We start from the raw sequence: 25,601 nt of genomic DNA, 5'->3' as shown, positions 1-25,601 counted from the left end.
CTCCCCGAGTCCCCACCTCTCATGTCCAGACACGCTAGGCCTTTCGGTTCCTCTTGGCACCGAGCTTCTTTTCGTCTCAGGGATTTTACACTTTCAGTTCTCTCCTCCTGGGGCTGTCTCTTCCTGCTCTTCATCAGTCAGTTCTCAGCCCAAATGTCAACTCTACAGATACTCCCCACCCCATCCAATATTTCTTTACCTTATCTATTTACTGTCTAACAACTACCTTGTTTTATTCGTCATGATTTTTTTGTGATTTCCAACTGTCTTGTTAATTTATGTACTACCAGTTCCCCAACCAGAATGTGAGCCCACAGGGCCCAGAGGCCTCATGAGCTCTGTCTTTCCCTGTATCTCCAGCTACCAAAAAGTGCCCTGCACATGGGCACTCGATACATTAATTTTTGGAACAAATAACTAGATGGATAGATGATAGATGTCTTCCCTCAAAAACTAATCTGTGCAGATAGAAGTTAAAATGCTGATTACCTTGAAGGTATATTAACTGGGAAGGGTCACAAGGGGCATTCTGGAGCATTTCAAATATTCTCCATCTTGTAGCAGTTACACAAACACACATGTACATATGCAAAAAAGTTATCTAGTTGTGCACTTACGATTTGTTCATTTTGTGTGCCTAAGTTAAAGAAAAAATACTGACTGTTGTATCAGTCATCAAAGCCTGGTCTATGTCCATGGCATTCGGTGAGCTCAGTGCTTGGTCAGGCATCCCTAACACCCAGCACAAATCTTTTACTGTTGAAAAGTAATTGTTGCCTTAAAGGACAGATCTAAGATCAACAACAGAACAGGTTGTTTTCCCAAAGCCACATATTGTTCTTTTACTGTAGATCTATTTTAACTATGACCATATCTGTGTCACTGTATGAGACTTTATTTAGCTAAGGCCATGCCATGGCTTGCGCACAGTGGTCAGGAAAAGATAAGAAGGGCAGGTGTGAAATATTAACTTTGAAATTCAGAGTATTTGTTCACCCCAATACATCACTGGCATAATCTCTGCTAGTTGAGGATTCCCCAGTCTAGACCAGAAGAAATGACTAGAAAACAATGATAGATAAAATTAGACTACACTAGGGGTCACGAAGTATGCTGGTTTGCTGGGATAGTGTGTTTTGACATATTTATCTATGTAGGCAAGATTGCCAATGGGAAATGGCATACTGAATAAGCGGTTTCTTTAGAAGTCTTTTCTTAAAAGACATAAATAAAACAATCAACTTTCTAATATTGCCATGCTCTATGAAATCAATGAGAATGGTCTCATCTATATAAATGGACTTTTCAGATAAATGAATCTTAACCCTCTTTACTACAAAATATTTTAAAAAATGATTTTAATTTTCTCTTGTGGAAATCTTTCTAAAAGATCATGGATTTTTTCCTTCTCTTAAACAAAATGTACTGCTGTGACACACTCCTCTCTCTGTGGTCTGAGCTCATCATGAACACTGAAGGTTGCATGGGACCATCTCAGTAGTTACATCCTGTACTGTTGTTAGTGCAGTAACAGCTCAGTGAACCCTCCCTGCTGCACATCTATGTAATTTTGGTAGCTCCTTTTTTTGCTGAGAGTGTTCTCTGGGTCTCAGATAATACCCTTTCCTAGCACCAATTTGACTTAATTCTCTTCACATGCTACCTTATTTTACATAAAATTTCTAGCCGAGGGTCTGAATCCTAGACCTAGAGAGGGAAGGCGAGTCTCCCTCCCAAGGTTTGAGCCCTAAGCTAGCTGTCACTCTGGAAAGAGAATTTAATAAATTAATCTCTTATAAGAAGTTAATGACTTATTAAGAGCTTAGGATATTAAGAGTTTTCTACTTGTGTTTGGCTTGTAATGGAAGATGTCTATAGACGCAAAACCTTAACCCCAAGCAGTGACTGTTTAGCAGAGGGATTTCAGCTATAACTTATTTTGGAGTGGCAAGAGGTGGTGGAAGATAGTAAAATGGGGAAGGACTAATGTGATGTTCTTCATTATTAATGACATAATATAAGCCTACATTTTCCTATATCTAAGGAGGCATTTAGGCTTCAGGAATCCTGGATAGGGTCTTACTCTTGCTACTGTTCCCTAATCTGATTTTTGTTCTTCACTCCTCAAGGTTTTCCATGAGAGACTATTGAACTCATCTTCCTTTGGCTCAAGACCTGATGTAGGCATCCCTTGCGTGCTCTCAAGAATGAAGAAGCTAGTTTCACCAGCAGCTTGGCCTGCTGAAAGGGGCAGTACTCTTCCATAAACCATGGCTGTGGCCAGTCCTCAGCTAAACCAGAAAATCATGAAAGTTAATTTGCATTCTGTTTGCCCCATCAACTTACCTCCTCCTCCCTGTTCTGTTCCCTGTGCACTCCTAGTTCTGTGCCCCAGCATGCCTCTGTCCCCTCTGTATCCTGCCCATTCCCAGGGCTGCTTTAGTCACTGGGGCCTTTTCTTTCCTAACATATTTTTCCAAAGATGAAATCTGGTCATGAAAGACACAAGAATGTCTTTGAAGAATAAGAAGGGCCAACTTGTCACAAGGGATCATGTGAAACCTGAGGAATATGATAAAGAGGGGAGAAGGGGTTTCTCAGGTAGTCAGCCAGCCCCAGCTCAATCTTAGGGGTAGCGGGTAAAGCAGTGGTTCTCAAACGAAAATGAGAATAGCAGTCACAGGAGAATCTTTTTCACCGTGGAGTTTCCCAGCCCCTAATCCTGAGGATTCCAATTTATAAGTTTAGAGGACAGCTCAGACTTTTAAATAAACATTTCAGGAAATGTTGCTACAGGTGGTGGAATATATCCTGGAGAAACTCTGGAGTGTGGGGTGACATGCAGTTGGCTGGATGTCTGTGGGGTCCACCCGCCCTGTGAGAGCCGGGAGGACACCACTTTATCCTTCAGTCCTGACAGATGTCACCTTGAGTCTTAGTAAGTCTGGCTCCGACTCATTGGTCCTTAGTTACCACCCCCTCCTTCCCCTCCTCAAACAAAGGAGGTCATAGTGGGATCAAGAGAGGGATCTGCATTAGAGTGGCTGGTAGCCTAGTAACAACTCAACAGACAGGCAGATTCTCTCTCAAAAGTCTTTTCTTCATCTTATTTTTGGAGACCTAAGTATCCTTTGCATTACACAGGTCATGACACTACTCAATACTTCCCCACATACCAATTAAAGCAGATGAGTTGGAAGTGGGAGATCCATCAGAAAGGCAGTTCTAAATCATTCCTCTTTACTAAGACCCAAGGCTATGCTCCATTTATTCATCAGAACCCCACAGCAGGTACCCTCTTGGTGTTGTATTTATAGTACTCCAAATTTATCTGAGGGAATCCCATACCAGTTAATTCACTATGCACAGTTTGGCGGAGGACTTTATTACAGAGATTTATATAGAATTTAGTCATAAGGAATCAGCCACATCATCTTGATCAACTCTAGTACTTAAAAATATAGAGAAACCAAGGCCAAAATCTTAAGGAAAATAGTGGATACCCCAACACCCAGTTCGTAACTCTTCTTCTTTCTTTTGGGAACTGCTTATTCCCATGAGGACCATGTCCCCACTGCAGGTCAGGGTGTGACCAGTCAGATTATCCCATCACCGGAGCCCCGTGATTGGTTCAGGTGCAAAGACTTGACTCCTAAGGCTGCCTGAGCTAGACCTATCAGGAAGAAGGTCTTTTCCAATTGGGGTTATTAAGCCAGGAAAACAATAATCTGGGACTGCTGCCACCAACCTGCAGGATTTTTGTTTGAAGAGCAAAATGAAGCAGAGAAATGTGAAGAGCTGAGAGAGGGAGACAGCCTGAACCAGGGTAACATCATTTGAGCCTCAGGATGCTGCTGCGTTGGAATTTAGAACTTCACTTCTGGGTGTGGGAGTCAATAAATCCTTTTTATTAGGCTAGTTTGAGTCAAGGATTTAAACTGGCCAACTGAAAGTGTCCTGGCTAGTAGTATGGTCTTGCCTGGTTCTGGAAGTTTTATGTACAACGGCTCAGGGTACCTGGTTCTCCCGCCTGGGTGTATCAGCCTCCGTGCTCTGTGGCAGTAAGTCTTGAGCTTTAGAATGCGTAAGTATCAACTGCATTATGTGTTAAACGTGCAGATTCCTGGGCCCACAAAGATTCAGCTTCAGTGGGACTGGGCGGCAATGGCCATAAACCTACCCTTCCTCAAGCTTTTTCCTGAGTGAGAAAAGTCCTTACAGTAGCCTGGGAGGCTGTTATGTTCACTGGCTGTCACATTCTGTTCCAGCCACACTGCTCCCGTAAGCTGTACAAACATGCCAGGTCTTCTCTGGTCCCAGAGCTTTATCTCAGCAGTTCCCTCCACCTGAAAAGGTCTTAACTCCAGATATGTCCACTGCTAAATCATTTCCTTTAAGCCTTAGCAGACACGTCACTCTGAGTCCTATTCTGACCTTCCTACTTAATACAGAAACATGACACCTCCCACCCCACCCATATCCTTTACTCTATTTCTATGTTTCCCCTTGTAACTCTTTTTACCTTCCAAAGTTCTCTACCGTTGATTTCTTATGGCTATTTGATATCTTGTTCCTGTTTCATCTACCTTCCCCCCACTAGAATACAAGCTCCAGGAAAGCAGGGATCTTTGATGTGTTCATTGATGTCTCCTAAGTAACTCCAGCACATAGTAGGCACTCAGTAAGTATTTTTTTTTTTTTTTTACTGAAAGTGCTTTGGGTTCAAAGTGATTTTTGACTCTGAAAAGATGCCACACTGCCAGACGGACATTCATTATTTGACTTTCTTAATATCTCATAATCCAGATGACCAGATTTGCCTGTCCTTTGAAACTGAGAAGTAGTAAGAAAGACAGGTGATGAAAAGAAAGTGCCTGCCTCGTTGTGATGCTCCATATGGGTGCCCAGGCAGGGTCAGCTATGCCCCAGCCAGCCTCATTTTCCATAGAGCTTCTTAGGGCTAGGTGCACACTTTACCAATGCCAGTTTCAGTTTTGTCTTCAGAGGTTTTCTGGGCAGCGGAGTTTTTCTGTTACCGTATGGCCTGAAATATAACCCCCTGGACAGTTAGGTTGCAGCATGAGAGGCTGGAGACAGAGACGCCTTTATTTAAAGACAGTGATTCTTCCCATCAGAGGGGATGTCACCTAGTTTACACATATTCATAAATAGTTTTACTTGTGCTTCAGCTCAATTCAGGCTACCTTCTTTAGTGCTTGATGATTTGGGAACAAGGTGCTAAGAAAGTTTGATTAAAAACTGTCTTGGAGGGTCCTCTTTGGTGGTGGGATCAGGTCATCAAAACTGATGTCTATTCGCTTTTTAAAAAAATATTGTAACTGTCCAATTACCTCAGTATTCTAATATTCACATTATACTACTTAGTCTAGTCCTTTAAACAGGTATTTAAGGTTTCAACTAACATTCATTCTCGTGAAGCAAAATGCTGCCTGCTACTTTTCTTACTCAGTTTCTGGGAGCTTGGGCAGCTGCTGTTGTGTGTGCTGAAGGGAAATTGGATTCTTAAAGAAAGTGCTTAATCTTCTTTATCAAGCAATTAAATAAAATGGGCTCTGGGAGTATGTAGTAGGTGGGTTTGGAAGTGAAAAAAAAATTCGAAAATCACATTTTGAGTTTTAAATGGATGTATAAAAATGCAATGGCATACATTGAAGAGAAAGTGGTGATTGGGAGAGTTTTCATTTAGTGCTTCAAGTTAAGTCAAGAAAGGCTGAATATTAAAGAATTTATACAATGAAAGGAGAAGCCGCCTAAGTGGAAGTAGGCCCTGAATTTAAATGAGATGAATCTCAAAGGACACAGTGAAACATTCCAAATTGTTCAGATTTTTCTCCTTTGAAAAAAATATCGATTAAAAAAAAAAAACGGTATCACCACTTTATTTCGCAGAGTCGTCCTTCACGGCAATGTTGCCCTTACACGGGGATCTCAGAAATCCACTGATTATAGGTCGAAATGAAAAACAAAACAAAACAAAAACGAAACCGGCAGTGCTATTCTCACAGTCATTAAAGGGTCTGTCCTCCTTTTCAGTGTGCTCGTTTTTAATGAAAAGGGAAGGGAGTACTTGATATGTCTTGACATTTGGTCCCTTTCCGCGAAATCTGAAACTTGAGACGCAAAACATTCCGCAGTTGTCGGTAAAATACCTGCCTTAAAAGCAGAACCACAGTTAATGTCTTTGGCCCGGAATTCCAGAGACTAATTTCCACCCCTCCCACGGAGTCACCTGCTCATGGGGAACCCCGGCCAGAAATCCGGGTCGCGCCAGGTCAAATCTTGCGCGTCTCTTGTTTACTCCGCCCGGGGCAGGGCGGCGGCGCAGCCGGGGCGGGGGTAGGGAGGGCCGCTCGGGCCCGCGGCGCCGGGGCACTCGGCTCCGCTCGGCTCGGCCGCTCGGGCGCCCGGGAGGGGCGGCGCGCGGTCCCGGCCCGGCCGGGAGACCACCTGGAGGAGGCGCTCCGGGCGTCGGCTTGGGCCGCCACGGCCTCCTGGGACCTCCCCCGAGGGTGCACACGAGTCCACACCGGCAGGGTAGCGGCTCGAGGGAGCCCCGGTGTCCCCCAGGTGTCGCCGGGTCGGGGAGGAAGCCCAGCGCCCCGGCCCCCACTCGCCTGGGATTCCCCCGCCCTCCGGACCTGCTCTCCCCGCGCTGGGTGTGCTGTCGCTCGCGTCCCTTCGGAGGAAGGGAAGCGCGCAGGCAGGAGGCGTCTGCTCGCCCCAGGTCCCAGCACAACCCACAAGAAAACCCGCAAATATTCCCCGCACCACTGCCCACACCGATTTGAATACCCCAGCGAGGGCAGGCCGCGATCCCCTAGCTGAGTGCGCCCAGGGCGCCCTGGTGAGTGACCCCAGGGAAGGCAATTGGGGCATTTCGAGCGCGTAAAAAGTTCGTGCTTCCGCGGGGGCACGGAAAGTGCTAGTAAAAACACTTTGCAGAGCTCCAGAAACGCAGCCAGGAGCTAGTCTGATTTTGTTTTTCTTGACCGGTAACATAAATGTGAGTGGAGGTGGGGGCGAGGGACAGGAGAGGGATAAGAGGTACCCGGACAAAATCATCAATGCTGATTATTCTGTAATTCCGTTTGTCTTCAAGAAGGGAACGGTCATCTGGGAAATGGGGATTGGGGGGTGGGGAAAGAGGTTTCTACATCCCTAAAGGAAATTCTCAGGCCCCTAGAGACGCCCAAGTTTTTTTGCCTGACAAGTAGAGACCAGCTCTCCGGGGAGTTCCCCGATCCGAGCGAGCGGGGAGCTCGGCCACGATCTTCCCGCCCGGAGCGGCCGCGGCGGGGCCGGGCCCTGCCCTCCCGGTCGCCTCCCTCCCCCGTCGCCCCGCGCGCCGCACAACCCTCTCCGCTCGCCGGCTCCAGACTGGTTTTTCTGGTTCAGCCTCCCTCCCTGGGACGCGCTGGGGGATCCGATGACGTCGCTGGCTGAGTCTCTCCCTCTTCCTCCCTCCCTCCGCCTCTCCCCCCTCCCGCCCTCGCCGCGCACTCCTCCTAGTAACTTCTGTTCGGGGAGGCGCTGCCAGGAATAACCCGGTGCGTCCACAGACCGGGAGGGGAGGCGGCCGCTGCGGCTCCCGCACGCAGACTCCTGCGGCCCGGGCCTCGCGGCTCCCTCCCGAGCCCGGCGGCCCCTGCCCCAGGCCCATCTCCGTACAGTGTCAGAAAAATAAATAAAGGAAAGAGGAGCCTGGGCAGGCGGTCGGGATCGCTCCCCTCCCTCAGCGCCCGCCCTCCCTCTGTCCTTAAGGAAATGCTACCAGACACCCCCCACCAGACACGCTCAGCCTTGGCGAGGAGCGGCCGCCGCGGCAGCGAGAACAAGGGCACCAGGGGGGTTTCCTCCCCCTCCTCCTCTCCCTCCTCTTCCTCCTCCTTCTCTCCGTCCTCCTCCTCCTCCTCCTCAGCGGTGACTTTCCAGGTGAGCGGCCGCCGCTGCTGCTGCGAGGATACCCCTCGCCCGCTCTGGCTCGGGCCGCCGCGTCGCACCCTCCTCCCGCCCCTGTCACCCGGCGGCGGCCGGGAGCTGACAGCCGCCCGAGGGGCTCGCGGCCCGGAGGCGGGCGGCCGGCGGGAGGCGGGCTGGAGGTGAGGGGGTGGAGAGGAGACAAGCGGGGCGCCACCGAGCGCTGTCTCTCCCCGCTGGAGGAGGGTCTCCGCAGAAACATCTTCGGTGACTGTGGCACAAGTCTTGGCCAAGTTGTGTCTTGGACGTTGAAGCTCCCGGGAGCCCGGAGCAACTTGGAGGGTCTCCCGGCTCGTTAACCATATTCCTACACGTCTCGACTTTGGGGTGCTGGGTACAGCCTTAGGGGTGCGTGGAGGGCGGACCGACTATTTGGGCGAGCAGAGCGGCGGGAATCTAGGTTCCTCAGCTCGGTAAGTGGCCTTGGCTCGGTGTTTTTCCTGCCTCCTTTAGCATTAGGAGCCTGTTTCACTTTACACCGAAATCGCCTCCGCCGGACCCCGTCGCCCCTCCCGGCGCGCGCCCCCGGCCCCAGGCGGGAGTCCCGAGGGTGAGGGTCGGAGGGAGCGGGGATGGGGGAGACCTCGGGAGGGGGGTCCGGCACGTTGGGAAATGCGGGGAATACCCCGGCCGAGGAGCTATGCAGATGAGGGGAGGCTGCTTTGCGTAATGTCCTGGGGGGAGGGGGCGGCGCGGGAGCGCTGGAGGCAGGAATGTGCCTGGTTACTAATGAGGGACGTGCACCGGCGCGCACCGCCGGGCCACCTCTGCGGCTGCCGCGGCCGCTGGCCGCCCGTCGTCAGGTAGCGGGGGAGGGGGCCGCGCGGCGCTGGCCAGGGGCGGGCGGCCGGCGGGCGGCGCGGGGGCCGGGCCGCCGGCCTGCGGCCGAGCGAGCGCAGCGAAGGCGCCGGCTGTGGGCATTTCGGCGATTCCTTTCTCCTCCCGAGCGAGGAAGGAAGGAAGGAGAGAAGGAAGGAAGCGAGGAAGGAGGGGACAGTCTCGATGGAAGGTTCAGGCGGAGGCGCCCTCGCCTTGCGGGTGCACTGGCCGCAGAGCGGCTCCCGGCGCGGCGGTCTGGCCCGGGGGCGCGCGGAGACGGGTGGGGGCGGTTTGCATGCGTGTTCGTCTGTGCGTCTGCCTGGGGACCGGGAAGGGACATGTGTGTTTGGGCTGTGCACTGTGGGGAGCTGGGTCTGCGCCTTTATGTCTGTTCCCTGAAGTGGGTGGAACGTTGGCCCGTTCCGGGAATGTTCCATGACGTGGTGCAGCCACAGGAAGGGGGTTAACGAGGGGCTCTCTGCCGCGGCGGCTCTGCCGGCTGCTATCAAAGCAGATGTGCTGCCGCTGCTCCTCCTCCTCTCTCACCTCCCTTCACCCCTCCCCCCGCGTTTCCATTCTGTGCGTCTGGTACTGGTAGGGGTGAGACAGGAAAACACTGGTGTGTGTGTGTGTGGGGGCGGGGATGGTGTGTGTGTGTGTGTGTGTGTGTGTGTGTGTGTGTCTGTCGTATTTGGTGGGGGAGACTCCAGATCAGCTCTGCCACCCCAGCTGTTATCACAGATCGGTGCGCTTTATACGCATGTGCCTCCCGCGTTCTGTCCCTCTTACATAACACATCCAGTGCAGCAGAGGACACGAGAAAATGCGACCCCAACCCTCCAAGCCCAAATTGGGTGAGGGGATAGAAGGTCAGGAAGTGTCCCTTGGTGTTGTCCTTCAGGGACGTGGCTTCAGTGAGGAGAAGAAGGGTTTTCTTCAAGTGGCTCCTTTCCTCTCTGACTTTAAAGCATCTAACTAAAAAGGACTGCAGGAACTAGCCCTCTCTAATGGGAAAGCTTTTACACGCTACGCCGAGAGAAAGTGGGTACTTGAACCTCGGGAGTGCAAAGAAGAGAGAGGGTCCTTACTAAAGACACTCCGAGATGGACAATATACGTGCCGGGTAGGGGGCGGTGGGGATGGCTTTGAGGGGACCGGAGGAATCCCCTGATAATAGATGGGTTTCACTGGAGGCCTTAGGACACCTGTAATGGCATAGAATTCGCACAGGAAGCAGTGTGTGCAACTGACATCGCAAAAGCCTTACTTAGGCCTAAAATGAACATAAAAAGGCTTGTTTCCGGTACTTTCATTATAATGGAAAATTTGAACTGATTTTCCTCCTTCCTTTTTTGCCGTTTTAAAAATAATTCAGTTTACTTACAAATTAATGTTGATACTCTCCCCCATCCCCAAAGGCTGGACCTGGGTAAGTCACAAGAGAACTGTGTTTTTCTGGCTTCCTCAGAGCCCTAGTCAAGGGCTATTGATTTTTCTCTTCAGTACAGTTGTTTCTTTTGTAGTGCATAATCAAGCCCAGAAATTACTTGAAATATTAATAAGATCCATTTTAATTAAATCGGCAATGATTTGTCCTCCTAGAGAAAGGCCGTTTAACTTTATTAGAAACATTTCCTCTAGTATACAGTAATTTTTTGTGATGTTTGTCCTTGAGCAAATCAAGTTATTTAAAATACTTGCATATATGTACAGAAGTATATATTATATTTATATCACATATATATATTAGAATTTACAAGTGTCTTGTGCTTTTTCACTTTTTAAAAGTGCCAAAGCAAAATTTTAACCAGGTAGATTGTGTAATGAGTAGATTGGTTTTGATTTTTAGGATATAGGCCAAATAGTTTATCAGGACAGAAATGCCCTCCACATGAGTAAATGGATATCATTTTAATTATTAAGATAAAATTCCTGTGGAACATTAAGAGGTTATGGTACCAGATGAGAACTGCATTTTTATTTTGAGGTGAAAGGAATTGACCAATATCTCCTTAAAGATAGTGTGCTTCAAGTGTCATAATCCCTTTTGACCACTAGGTTTGAAATTTGCAGTATATTTCTTACATACAGAAAAATGTTATATTACAATGGTGAATCTTTTGAAAATTGTCTGAGTTTCTTGCTTTGAACGTAAGTCAGGTATAAAACAAAATTTGCTTGTTGGCATCTATACTTCAGTGATGGTGATTGTATTTTATGTGGTTGGTTTTGTTAGAGACAGCTTTTATTTAAGTAAGGGTATTTATGATTACATTGATGTGAAATTGATTTGGGGACAATTTGGGGAATAGTAATATATTACTGATAGTACAAATTTAAGCTCTAACTGATTTTTAGCTGGTTAGATCCTTGTGGAAGTCTTTGGAAAAATGCCATCAGATAAAACATTTCTGTATTTCTATTAAACATAGAATGTAAAGGCGAATTTACTGTGTATATATTACTACATAATGAAATCATGCTACTTGACTACATTGAAAGATTAGCCAGCAGAATCTTTTGATTGATCAGGCTCCTTTCACAGGAGGTGTGTTTACAAATGTTCTTGTTACTATGAAATCAAAACAGAGACAACATGTATGCAGGTGTTCCTTGTAGAATAATGGTACATGTGTCTGCTTGAGCATTTGGTGCTTTGTCACCATTCAGAGAATTAGGTTGACTTTTATGCTGATTCAATCTAAAATGAAAAATCTTTAGGAATTTGCCCATTTTGTTTTAAAGCAGGACTCATTTCAATAGTAGCAACGACAAACAAGTATTCTATTTGTTAGTTTTTAGAGTTTTGAGTTGTCAGTGATCAACTCAAGTTAATATGAAAGCTTCAATATAGGAAAAGTAGTTTTAAATAACTATAGAAAATGTGATTTAGCTTAGCGTAATCCACTAGGATGTGGAATAATGTAACACCTGATGTGGTAAATATTATAATAAGGGAAAAGTGGCTAAGATCAACTGGATGGATGGTTACGAAGCAACCTATTCACCTACGTCTGTTAAAAATAAACGCTGTTTTCAGTTTGGTGCATGGTCAACATTAGCAGAACTCTGTAAGTCTATGCAGTAGTCCTGTAGGTGGAGAAGTGGTTCACAATTTAAATCACCACCTTGGCAATTCCAGTGACATGCTTCTGGTTAATGCATTTATATATGAATTCATTGTGAATCCATGTTATGGCTAAAACTTGGTATGTAGATATTGCACCTTTTTAAGTGATATTATAAAAAGGAGCAGAGGCAGTTTGCTAACTCAGCTCTATGGATTTCAGATCTCATAAGGAACTTCAGACCATGTGTGTGGCTTTGCTGTAGCCACATAGGCAGAGCCTTCCTTAATCTTGAGTAAAACTTGAGTGAATGTTCCAGTGAGTCTTCTCAAGGTTTGAAGTTGTGGATGAACACAGAGGATTGAGGGAAAGTGGGAAAACATTATGAAAATAAGACTGTGCTTATTTGGAGGAAATTGTAAGGGACCTGATTTTCTATTTGTTCCTGATATTTGATCACAATCAACAGCATTGCTTTCTATATGCTATTTATGGCAACGCTAAGAAAAAGAAGGTTATAAATCAGTATTTGTAGCCATGAGATGGCTCTAAGTCATTTGGGAAAACATTTCAGCGTTTTGTCTATTATTATGAAAGAACACCTAGGTCTTTATGGGGATGACACAGCTTACTGGATCTGTGTGATCTTTAGTCCCTGAGGTGGCTCATGGATACTAGCATTAAGATAGAGGTAGGACTATACTGTCTTCAAGACTGCATTTAGAATAGAATCAGAACTGCTTGATAATTTGTATCACTTTTGTTCCAGACCAGATAATGTGCTGCCAGTCTTAACATATACTCCCATTACCCATCATTTACGGTATAAACTACGACATGTGGTCTGATCTACAAGTGTCCACAACTTTAGATTTTTTTTAACAGCTTAAAATTTTGAGTCTAACCATTTGACAGTGCGTTGGAGAGAGGTGATAAAAATGATGGTTGTGTGCCTGAGGATATTCTGGGCAGAAAGCAGGTGGGGTTTGACCTACCGCTTCATCACAGGATGGTTGGATGTAAGGTCAGGAAATACTCAGGGGTCAGCCAGCATTTTTGACCTGTCACTCATATATAATCTTAGCCCTTTCTTCAGAGTACTATGACAAATGCCCCGGTTTTCTTCATCAATGCAACTTACTCATCCATTCATTCAACAAGTATTTACTATGGGTCAGACCTTGTGCTGGATGCCAAAGGTATAATGATGATCCAGACCAGAAAAGGAGCTTCTAAACCAGTGGGGCTGTCAGACACTAGTCATGAGGTTTGTTATAAGTGCTGTGGAAGAAACCTAAAGGAGTAAATAACAAGGGGTCCATCACTGCTCTCTGGGGGTGAAGAAGAGGTCTCTCTCAGGAGGTGATGTTTGACCTAAGACTGCAGGATAAACATGAATCAAGTAGAAAAAAGGAGGTGGGGAGAGGGAGAGTATTGTACAAGGAGGGAATAATGCAGATGCGCTGAGGTTGGGGGATGTACAATGTTTGGAGGGGTTGAAAGCAAGCCGGTGGGCTGGAAGGTAGATAATATAAGAGTTAGTGCAAGGTGAGGCCAGACCATGTGGGCAGGCTGACCACACGAATCATTATTTAACTTGGCATAAATGGAGACTGTCCTTGGCAAATCAGGGCACCTGATGGCCCTACTATTGGCCACGTTGGAGACTGATCATTGGAGAGGGAATTTGGGGGCAGGGCCTCGAAGCTGGAGGAGGCTCATGTATAACCTGTGTCTTTTCACAGTGCTTCCACATCAGTGGTCTCTGACCTCCTGGAAATCTGTTATGATTTTATGTGTTGACTTCAGTTTGAGGGGTTTAGTTGTATGATTATTCGCAAGTAAACTTTTTTTAGGAATAAATAATTTGCTTTAAAAAATACTTATTTGGGGCTTCAGTTAACTAAATTGGCCAGCATCATTGATTCAGTTAATGAATAACTGCAAATTCAAAAGTCTTTACAAGGTCACTGTGTGAAGTAACCGATTAATCTTTAGAGCCCTGCATGAGCTGGATCTATATGTTTCCAAGCAGCTACTAAAACGTTCAATTCCCCAGATAATTTGTCTACATGTTTGCAAATATCAGGGACTTTGGGGAAATTCGGATCTGGTTTTTTTACTTTCCATATGATGAGGACGTCAGTGTAATACTTACAGAAGAGTATGAAAGAAAAGAGTAGAAAAAGAGGTTCTCAAAATACAACATTCCTTTAGGTAATCTTGGACTCATATTCCATTTTGTCAACTGTATCATTTAATGAATTTGCTCCTTGTCTTAAAATTTACATAATGGAGGAAATGCTATTTAGGTGGCAGAAAGGGTCAGTATATGTAGTAATCCCAGGCCTGGGTTATGGAGTCAGTCTAGGGGTCAGAATGAGTAACTGAAAGATAAAAGGACAAAGATCCCTGCCTTCAAGAATTTTACAGTCTAGAGAAGACATACGGCTTTTAAGTAAACGTTGTTAAAAATTACAAGTGAAAGCATTGGATAAGTGGAGGCTTTTTTTTTTTCCTCCAACAGGAATGATTAAAAAGTCTTTTTTGGGAAGATGTGATTTTTGATTGGGGGCCTTTGAAGATTGAGTAGAATTTCAGTCAGCAAAAAGGGAAGGGAAAGGGCTCAGCATAATTTGATCTGGGGTCCTGGGGTGTAGTTAAAACAACGGGAGGCAAAGAAAAAGGTGAGCCTGGAAAGGTACACTGGTTCCAGATCCTGTGGCACTGTGCAGCCTTCCTGAGAAAGCTGGACTTCACTTAAGGTTTTTGAGCAGAGGAGTGACGCTATAATGTGTATGTTTTAGAAAGATTATAAGGGTATGTGGGATGGATAGCTTGGTGGCAATGAGCAGTAAAATTGCTGTAACACCCAAAAGAGAAGTAATGAAGATTGACACTGCTGCCTAACAATATGAATTTTTTCATCCTGTTAGTGGACATCTTAAAAGCACCTTCAAAAATAACAAGACTGATTAAAATATTTTGATAAACATGGTCAAATAGGTATGGCAGATTGTCAGTTTGAACTACATTTTAAGTACAGTACTGCATTATTATTTTAACCTACTCTGAAGCTTTTTGCTCTGGAAAATATAAATAGTAGTAGTGAAAGTTGACCAACTTAAAAACCTGGTAATTCTAAGTATAACCATTTTTATATGTTTTTAGGTATAAATATTTAAGGAATGAACAGGTGATTCATTTCACGGTTCATTAGAATTCTGCTTTTTAATTGATACCCAATTGTAACTAACTGATGACAATCCTGGGCAAATAATGTAGTGCAATGTATTTGAAAGACAGTGGCTTTTTTGACAAAGATTTATTTGGTGGTTTCATTTTCTCTGAAAAAGAAAGCAGGAGGTCACCAAAGCTCTTATTATTTGCATCGTGGCAGAGTCACTTAATTTCAGAAGCTCACCAAAAAGGTGGGCCTTTGGAAACTAGGCAGTAGGTAAATGTGGACACACCCTGATTTGTATTTGCTTGGGGATCTGTAGGCATGCATTTGTGTATGGGCGCGCATGTATACTAATCTTAGAAAATCATGTGTGTTCAGTGAGAAAGGAAATTTTGATACTTAAAATACAGCGTGGATTCTCATCCTGGTAGTTGCAGGAAGTATTCCTTTAAAATGGAGATTAGATCTAATTCCCTATAAAGAAGATTATAGGAAAGGTAATTTGAATTGTAAGTAGCTTTGTTCACTAAAATGCCAGATTCATTTGAAACAGTGTCTTATTTCTTTTGGAAGCCAGACAACTAGTTTAATAGTGTACATATGAAACACTAATTTGGCTTGTTAATTGGATGCAATTAAACTGAGGTTATTTTATACTGCTTAATTGTCTGAAAATTACATGCGTTGCCATGCCTGTGTAATGGGAGGCAAAAACTGGGGGTGTGATGGGCGTGGGGGGCAGATGGATGTAAGGTCTACTTGTGTATTTGCAATTAACTTTTTGTAAAAACTTGGAAACGGGTCGTTTTAAACTCTCTGGACTTTATTTGGAAATGGAAGGGATTGGAACAGATGGCCTCTAAAGCCTCTTCCAACTCCTATTTTATCAGTTATAAATTCGACTTCATAGTTATAGAGAATGCAGTGTCATTATATTCTGTAATTATGGTATTACAGGGATGAACTAAACACTTAAAAAAATCAGCACAGTGCCAATTTAGCAAATCCGTTAGAAGGGAGGGAATTTAGGCTTGAAGAACACTTACTCTGTGCCAGGCTTCATAGCAGGACCTGTCCAGTAACAACCCTGAGAAGATTCAGTGTCATTATCTGCATGTTTAAACTTAAGGAAACCAAGACTCAGGAAGGTTAAGTGGTTTTTGCAAGGACACCCTGCCAGTCAGTGGCGAAGCAGGATTTGAACTCTGGGCCATTGGGCTCTAAAAACGTTTAGTCTTTTCAGCATTCCATACAGCATAAGCAATTGTTTACACATCAAAATTGTTTCAAAAATTAAAAAATAAACTGCAACCCTTTTAACCCCTTAGCACAATGTTTTCCCTAACAGTGTGTGCCCATCCACCAGTGGGATTCACAGGTAGCCTAGGGGTTAAGAACCTGGTTTGGAGTCAGACAGAATTGGGTGAATTCCAGCTCCACGACCAGCTGGGCGAGTTTAGGAAAGTCAGGTAACCTCCCTAAGGTCACAAAATGAGGATGATAATAATCTGTTTAAGGGTCATTGTGAAATTTTTATGAGAATGTGTGCACTGATCTCAATGAGCACATAGTAAACATTTAATACCTGATAGCTATGGTTATTATTAAGAAGGGGTTAGATCAAAAGAAATGACAGTAAAATGTTACTTGAACTCTTGATTGAAATGGTGTAAGAAATGATGTCAGAATGCACTTATTTTTCAGCGGTTACCAAATGGAAATAGCAGTTCAAGTTTGGGGTATTTCTCCTTTAGCTCAGCTCAGTGCTACACTAGTGAAGTGAGCTGAATTCTCTAGTTCTCTGTGGATCATCCTTCTGGAGTTTTTGGTCTAAAAATAGCCTTTAGGGCCTGAATTACCCAACTTGAACTTCTATGTAGATTGCAAGAGCCAGAGAACCAGTGTTTACTCCTGAGGCCCTGGGCTTTCTTAGGAGACCAACTGAAGTGTTCATGGGACTGCTGACTTTTAAACAAAACATTTATTAATGCAACAAAAGATTATTAAGCACCTCCTCTGGAAAAAGTGCTGTTCTAGACAATGGAGATTCATCAGTGATCAAAATAGTAAAAAAAAAAAAAAAGAAAAAAAAATTCCCTGTCCTCATGGCGTTTACATTCTAGTGGACTAATTTAGAAACTTTTAATGGCATGTTCAGTCACTGCACTAATTTGTAGTGATTTTAGGAATCTCTACTTTTGTATTGAGTCTCTCAACCCAAATAACAGTTGAAGAAGCATTGCAAGATCTTACTAAATCAATAATAAAAATATTCCTTTTATTATATATATTTATATTTTTTATAGCAAGGTAGTTTTTGAAGAGGTACTGTTTTGTGTAACTAAATATTATAGCACAGTTTTTTTTTTTTAATTCCTCTTTATGGTCTAGCATTATCACTCTTCCTATCTGTAGACTCTGGTCCTAGCTATTTTTTTATGGGGAGGAAAACAAATGATTTACAAATGACATGTACTATTGTAAAATGCACCGAGAGGCTTGTTAAAGTGAAGAGATTACCTCAAATTATATTTGGGATGTATGTTTTTAATCTTGTTTAAATGAATTTTCCATTTTTTTAATTGACAATTTTTGCTATAAAATTTCCAGTGGATTAGGATGATTTATACTTTGACAAAAGCGTGGTAAACACAGTGCCTGGTGTGCAGTAGGTGCACAAAAGATATTTGGTGAATACTTAAAGTCACACTTCTCTAGAAGCTTACAGTCTAACTGGGAAGAAAGACATTTGACCCACTGTAAGAAGAGGGGTCATGAGGGATGAAATCCTGCTCCCATAGCCACAGTCCACCAACCTGCTCACTGTTAACTATTTCTTCAGGTTTTTAAGAAGTTCTCCAGGACAAAGCTGCCTCACTTAGCCACCAGCAATCACAAACACTCCTCCCAGCCATGGTCAGTGTCTCCCAGGGCTCTGCGCTTCCCACTTGCTTTTATAGCAAGTGAACAGATGGAGTCACCTTGAGGTGATTTTTTTTCCTGCAGTTGGATAGAGAAGTTTATAGTTGAATTGGGATTCTTCTGTGCAGGACAGCTTTCTTTGGCCATATTTTGTTCAGGGTGCTCTGCTCCACTGTGTGCAGGTGGTCATTGCTCAGGGCCATGGGGCTTGAGGAGGAGTGGTTTCTTGTGGGCCTGTTTGGATGAATTAGACATAAAAGAGGGAGCATATTCCTTTCCTGCATTACGGCCTCTTGCCCTGTGGTGGCAAAGAAAAATGAAGGAGCGGAGGCTGGGGGCGAATCTTTTCCTCTCATTTGAAGCTAGTGATGAAATCTGTCTTTGCAACTCAACAGTGCCCCTTGGGACAGTCCTGATGGCTGGCCGGGCACTTTATGGCTAGGTCACGGGAAGTTCAGCTTCTCATTATCCATGGATTTGAAATGATCAAACTTTATTTTTCTTTTTTTCTTCTGATGCTTATGTTTTCAATAATCCCCATTTCTCTAGGCAAGGAAAAAATCCAGGGTTATAAACATTCAATTTATTTCCTTGTCATTCAATTTGTTTGCCATATGTCAAAGTTTATGTTGGGAGAAAGAGAGACTTTTCGGGTAAAAGGAGGATTTCAAATATCTTTTTGTGCCAGTGTCGTGAGGATGTGCTCATTAGAACCCATGCCAGGGTGGCAGAGGACACCAGAACGGCCAACGGTTCACCCTGACCCTGCTAGTTTATTGATTTTTCAGAATGATTCAGGCCAAGTGGCTGTACCTCTGTTACATTTCATTGTTTCTTCATCTGTAAAAATGAAGCATTGTTTATAGCACTGCCCTGCCTCCTGGGAACAGAACAGGGTAACACAAGAGAATTGGAGTGGCTATTTTTAGGATATGAAGCAACACTAAGTTTTGAGAATAATTCATTTGTTGAAAAAAAAACCTGATACACATTAGTACATTTGTGACAAGGGTTAGTAGAGTGTTCTTGAGATAATTGACCGCTACTGATGCAGTTTATTACAGGCGTATGTAATTGTTTTCAGAAAGATAATGGTCAGTAGCTCAGCCTGTTGTAATATCCCCTGATGCATTTAAATTTTGTGCAGGTCACTAATGCACATGTGTAACAAAAGTTCGAGATAGTGGTACCCACATCAAGCAAAGGGAAAGGAATCCAAAGACATTGGTTTTTGAATTTGTAATCCGTTTACTCGTTCAGATGACCTCAGTAATATTCATGATGAACTTGTCCAAATTTAGTCAAGTGTAGCTTTTAAAGTGGGCCAAGTGGCTGGGACTATTCAAAATGATCTTTAAAAATGAATCACCTGACAGTATAGAATATAGCAAATAATTGGACGCTAAGTGTGGAGATTAGATTTTTTTAGTGGATAAACTCCAAATTCGTTCAGTCATCAGTTGAGTTTTAGCCATGTTTGGTGAGAATTTGCTAATGTTAAACCTAATAATGTCTGAAAATAGTTATGATGGATATTAATAGCTGATCTGGAAAAAATTTTACATTCTCACTAATAATCCTAGGAATTTATATTGTGAGGACAATGTCCTGATAATTTGTCTTTCTTTTCCTGTATTCTTTTGAGTTATACAGAATAGGAGCAATGAAAAGCAAATAGAAGACACTTTGAAATTAATAACAAAGTTTTCCTGGCTTTGAAGCTTGCTATGATTATTCCAACCCTTCTTATAGCTGTAAAAGCAAACAGTGCCTAACAGTGTATTTACCATTTGTCATCTCCTTTAAGCCAACTGGTTTTGGTTTAAGTTTCATAAGAAATTGTTTACAATATGCCACACAATTGTGTAAATCAAACTACTGTCCTTGTATCTGACATGGAAGTATTTTGGAAAAATGAGGCAGTGGAAGGGGGAGGTGTGGGGAGGTGGGATCCTGTGGGTCTTTGGAAAATGCAGATGGCCTGCTCCCTGATTCCATGGAACCTCTCCTGGTGCTTGCTTTCTGGACAGGTCAGCTCTTGGTTTTGAACAGACTGCATCTTCAGTATCAGTTTAGCGTCTGGTGGGACGTTTACTTCTTCCTGTCGCTCTGATACAATTTGAAGTACTGCAGTGATGCCTTATTTAGGGCATCCCTTAAAGTGGCTAATTTGAATTATGCTGATTAATTTGCTCAAGGGTAGGATCTGATGTATTGATTTGCCAAGTGGTGACAGGACACTTTGCAATGTGAAGTCTTTCATAGAATTTCAGGACTAGAGAGAACCATTGGAGGCATCATTTAATCCCCAGCTGAGCGAGGAGAAATCATGCAGGGCAAATCACCAAGGACTGCCTGCACTCAGTGTCCACTTAAACACCTCTTCCTCATTTAGGGAGGCCTCTTGCACTCTTGGATACTTCAGTTTATCAGCAGTTGAGCCCTCTGCCGCTGTCCAGAACAAGTTTGCTCATCCACTTGCATGACAGTTTTATCGTTATTTAAAGATACCGATCATGTTCACCTTAAGTATTCTTTTCTTCAGCCTAAATATTCTTAGTTCCTTCAACTAGACCTCTTATTATGTAATTTTTATTTTTGTTTTATTAATTTCTTTAGAGATCAGACTGTTCATATCTGAAATTTACTGTAGGCTATTGTTTTTTATGAATCCTCAAAAAAAATTACTTACCTCTAGTTACTCTTCAGAACATATCCTCTTGCCCACTGGTTTAGAAACGTTTTCCAGAAAAGGCCTAGACATACTTGCTGCGACTTACAACTGGAACAGAGCTGGAGTGTGTAATAATATACTACTAATCTGTTTTAACTTATGTAATTGTTGAGATCCTGGCATGTGTTACATACATGGGAATATAAAGTAGAAATAGAACATAAAGTATAAAGAAGAGTGTTTCACTATTCTTATCTTCGAAACTTTTGTAATCTACCATATTGAGGAAAATAGCGATGCAAATCAAACTATAATTAAAATCAGGTTGAGTATCACAAGAGAGGCATGTATGAAGTATTAAGGTACAAAATCACCCCTGGCTGGGGACATCCAGAGAGGTATCTTGGAAGAAGGAGATGCTTTATCTAGGCCTTAATTTTGAGAGGCACCAACTTGGGAACGTGTTAAGAGTGTTTTCAAAGAAGCATCTGACTTGAGGACACACAAAATGCATATAAAGTGAATGTTGGTGAAAAAGGAAGTTTGGGATCCATTGTCTAAGGATTTATATTTCAGCATAAAGTATTTGTACCTAAAATGATAAAAAATGGTGGTCATATGTACTGTACCACATCGAGAGCTTGGTCCCCGATTTTGGCAGTTCCTTAACTTTACAAACACAGCTAAAGGAAATGAAACTAATGAAAGATATGTATGTGAAAATTTCTATGCAGAAAATCCTGTTGTACTTATAAATAGTATAAAGTACTTGTATTTTGTATATGAGACATACTGGCTTTGAATGAGCGTATTATTATTACTGGCTTTGTCCTAGGAGCCCAACAACCTCAAGGATAATGACTTTGATCGTAATACAGGTAAAGCATACATTGCTGGTGGACATACTGTTATATTCACACCAGTACCCAGTTACTCATGCCTTTTCTACTTTCCACTTTTTGGCCATAGAAATGACATGTCACACTCATACTAGGTTTAGCTCAAATGGTTATCACTTCAATATAAAGTAAATTAACCTTTTCTTCAACTTATGTTTTCTGTTAATTAAAAATGGGGGTATAGAATGTTGGGAGGTACTTCCATGCAGGTATATTACTTGTAAGAATACCGTCTAGATAGTACCTGAATGATTTTTGTTGCATCTTGATCATAGTTTTGAAAAATATCTTACTTTAGGTCTATTCTGTCTTTGGTGTCCGTGAGAAAAACTCTCTTCTTTTAATTTGCCTGCACAGATTGCTTATCAATCCATGTAATGCAGAGTGAAGAAGGTGGATTCTAGATGGGCGCTTATTTCACAGAACAAGTGGACCTGTATGCAGAAGCGATGTCTCAGACAATAACTGAAAGTTAATACTTACGTCTTGCCAAAACAAAGCTTATTTCCTGAGTAGGCACTTTGATTGTGGAACCCTTCTTGTAACCACCGTGGAAGGTTGTTTATTTTAGATTTAACTCTAGTCACACTTTTAGTTTCTCTCTGGAGAAGTACACGGACGTTGTGAGGAACTAGGAGACAATAAAAAATATGGTATTGTAGTAAAATAATTTATACAGTTCATTAATTTTTAATTCCACTTTAGTGCACGTGGGAACACTGACATGTCATCAGGGCACTGACTATGATTCAGACTTCATTGAGGGCCAGTGCGAAATATTAAATATAGAAGGAGGCAAACACTTGAGTGCTGCATAAATACATTTTCCATTTGAAGTAGACGCTGACTTGTACGGAGAGCCTGGAAGGCATGAGGTGATGTTTCCTCTCGTTGTCTGTCATCTAGAGGGGAGGATGAACTATCCTCAAACCACCTGTAGGTCCTGGGGTGGTCTTAGTGACAGGTGCTGCCCTTTGTGTGGTTGTCCAGCCTTGAAGAGATCAAAGCACCAGTCATTTGTGTTGACGGCCACGTAACGAGAAGGTGATAATTAGAGGGGTGGCGTGTAAGAAAAATGAAATCATGGGGGCTTGGAAATAATGGAAGTAGAATAACAGTCTTATTAGAACCCAAAATTTTGAAGCATTGTGGGTATGTAGGTTTTTCGCCAAAGGTTTATTCATTTGCGTGTGTGTGTGTGTGTGTAATACAATTCTCTCTTTCTTCCTGTACTTCCCTGTTCACTCAGTGAGCTGTCATCTCCATTGGACTATGCTTCAGATCTTTCATTTTGGGCTGGCCTCTGGTTTGGGAGAGGGCTGGCTTTCGAGGGGCAGTGCAGGCCTGCCATGTGTCAGGGTGTGACCTGACAGAGGAGAGCATCCTGACAATTTCGTCACTGCGTTTCCTGGGAACCAGTTTTCTGGGAAAACAACAAATGACTGGTAAAGGACCATTTGACAAGAAGAATAATTCAATACTGGATATTATGAGAGAAGAATAAAAACTTAGTATGCCCTGAATATTTTTAGAGATGCCAGCTTGTTAGACAAGTCAGTCTCTCAGAGTCAAGTTACATCAAAGACTAGTCAGTCTAAGAAGACGTGGAGCCTCCTGTGGTAGTGAAGTGGGAACCCAGAAACGTGGAGACCTAAATAATTACTGTAGTCGCCCACGATGACTTTCATATTGTCGCTGTGCATCTAAAGGAAACCAGTCCTGAATTAAACAATGAGTTTTAAAAGAACTAACTTGGGAAAATTGAAGTCTCACTCTTTTTCACTGAAGTAAGTGAAAATACATTTTATTAAGTTGGAATTGTGCACTTTTCTACTTCAAAGCACAAAATTGCAATATTTAAATTTTTTTCTGGCAGTTTCTACAGAGACAGTGTAAAATATGCTATCCTGCAAAGCATCCTTTTATCCTCACAGTTTATTTATTCTTTTATGATATAAAAGAAATGCATTTGAAAATAGCACGAGGAACCTGAAGAATTCATAGTTTACTATTATGGCCTATATTTTAAAATATATGTTTATTCACAAGTTGATTTACTGCTGTCATTCTGGTCTTCGTATCATCAGTCTATACTGAGCTTATGGTAATACTGATTTCATTTAGTCTGTAATTAGGTATAAAATAGGATAATTTTTAGTCATCCTTTTGTTCTTCCCAAGTGCCATCATCAGCAATTAAGTATAAACCAGAAAGTATGAACTTTGGAATAAAATCTTCAGTGAGCTTAGGCGGTATTTGGGCAGTCACTTGCAGTTTGTGGAGTGTTAATTATATACCATTGACAGATGATTTGAAGAAATAAGTAAAAAGTCTGTTCTAATCAAAAACAAGAATCACTGCAGTGATTTAATGGGTAAGAGGAGGATTGATATGAGGAAAAAAGAGACACTAAAAAAAATTGACATGAAGTCAATCAGGAGACAACCACGGCAGTATTTCCTAGGACTGAACACACTGGAAATCACTTTTACAATCAAGAATCCTTTGATACAGTTTGGGAAGCTCAGGGAAGTTGCTTAAAAATAGCTGTGTTCAAACTAAGTAAATGGGATTATCTCCTAGGCCCCTCCCAGCAGACACATCTCAGAGGCTCTGGCCACTGGGCTAGCCTGGAGAATCCCAAGCAGTGCGGAAAAGGTGGTTTTAGTTTGGAGTTAGGAGTATGGGAATGGGAAGGGTATGCTGTTCCTTTTCAACAAGATTGGACGGAGCCCATCTACGTTCCATACATCTATGCTAGTCCTGTGTTCTCTGAGCTTATTTCTTGCATAAAATGGGGATAGGAATATATATGCAAAATAAATGTAAGTGCTAGTAAACTATGCAAATTTGATATTATTATGTGATACAGTATCCCATCGTATTTTATTCAGATGTTTAGAAAATAAAACAACAGAAGAAGTGCTCAGGGGCTTTAGATCACTTTGAGTGGAAGCCAAGGCTACCTTCTATATTGCCCTTAGGTACTAAATGCCTGGATAGAACAACTAACATTTACTAAATTTTGAAGTCTTTTATGTATGTTTAAATATTTTAAAAAACTTAGTAAACTTTAAAAGAATGTAACTTTGTTATTAAGGAGGGGTAGACCTGGATGGTGAACTTTGTGAAAGCATCAAGGTGATGATTTCTTTGTAATTCTTAGGATTAACTGACTTGTGAATCTATAGGTTACAATGCAGTGCACATTTTAAATATCATGATTCTTTTAACAGCCTAAATGTATTTAAAAATAGACTTTATTTTTTAGAGCAGTTTTAGGTTTACAGGAAAATTGGATAGAATAGAGATGTCCCATATACTCACTGGTCCCCATCCCCCTGTCTCCTACGGCACAGCCTCCTCCACTATTAGTCTTGCGCAGAGGGGTGCATTTGTTACAATCCATGCACGTACATCTGTCATTATCATCCAAAGTCCATAGTTGACACTTAGTAATGCCCTGAATATTTTAATTCCATGTCCTGATGTGAATTGTTGCTTAGTTCAAATGTTAGAGATATTGGCACAGTATAGTATCTGTAACACTGATTCGCCAGAAGACCAGAATTTATAATTTGTTAAGCTCGTTCATTTTTTTTTTTAATTTTAAAAGGACTATACAATACCTTATGGTCTTATTTTTAACCCTCATTAACCATAAGCCACTGCTTCTCTAGAATTACACATGGTTATAATCTGGCTTATGGTTTGTAAGTAAATCGAAGGCTAGACATTTAGGGTAAAGGAAACTTTAAAAATTACCACTACATTTATATAAATGGGTAATTTCCATTTTAAAACATTCTGGCCATTAAAAGTGAGTGTGCCATTCAAGTGGGTAAGTACAAGACTGAAAGATTCTTAAGAGAATCTTATTTTTAAAATATTAGACATTTGAGGTATGATAAAGTAAAGACCTAATGAGTAGAAGGACTTTATTTGCTGTGTAGTGGGTGTTTTAACAATGAAGACCTATAGAATACGCTTTTTGTCGAAAGGTCTGAGGGGTGTCGTCTTTGACCTCACCAGAGCTA

General features: G+C 42.6%; 2 protein-coding genes across 7 annotated transcripts in view; one reads left to right on the top strand and one right to left on the bottom strand.

The window, feature by feature from the left end:
* Window positions 1-5,528: 5,528 nt before the first annotated feature.
* LOC116665393 lies at window positions 5,529-7,681 on the bottom strand. The gene is made up of 4 exons (XM_032484885.1): window positions 7,225-7,681; window positions 7,070-7,134; window positions 6,251-6,838; window positions 5,529-6,170 (listed from the first exon to the last, which is right to left on the bottom strand). The coding sequence occupies exons 1-4, from the start codon at window positions 7,679-7,681 to the stop codon at window positions 6,066-6,068; spliced, it is 1,215 nt and encodes a 404-aa protein (XP_032340776.1). The 3' UTR covers window positions 5,529-6,065.
* A 759-nt stretch (window positions 7,682-8,440) lies between these two features.
* LOC102506755 (HIVEP zinc finger 2) overlaps window positions 8,441-25,601 on the top strand; it is a 155,569-nt gene continuing 138,408 nt past the window's right edge. For 2 of the 6 annotated variants that reach the window (XR_004322036.1, XR_004322034.1), the window contains exon 1: window positions 8,847-9,097. Coding sequence is in view for 1 of the 6 variants with exons in the window: in XM_032485047.1 (XP_032340938.1) it covers window positions 8,611-8,801 (191 nt within the window). In the remaining 5 variants the exon portion in view is untranslated. Of the gene's footprint in view, window positions 8,802-8,846; window positions 9,098-25,601 lie in introns of those variants that run through there. The other 4 variants (XM_032485047.1, XR_004322035.1, XR_004322031.1 and 1 more) reach the window with 4 other exon arrangements.

The sequence above is a fragment of the Camelus ferus genome, chromosome 8 (genome assembly GCF_009834535.1).
Source record: "Camelus ferus isolate YT-003-E chromosome 8, BCGSAC_Cfer_1.0, whole genome shotgun sequence".
Lineage (NCBI taxonomy): Eukaryota > Metazoa > Chordata > Mammalia > Artiodactyla > Camelidae > Camelus > Camelus ferus.
The sequence above is the reverse complement of the archived record's forward strand: the minus strand, read 5'-3'. Positions and strand labels throughout refer to the sequence as shown.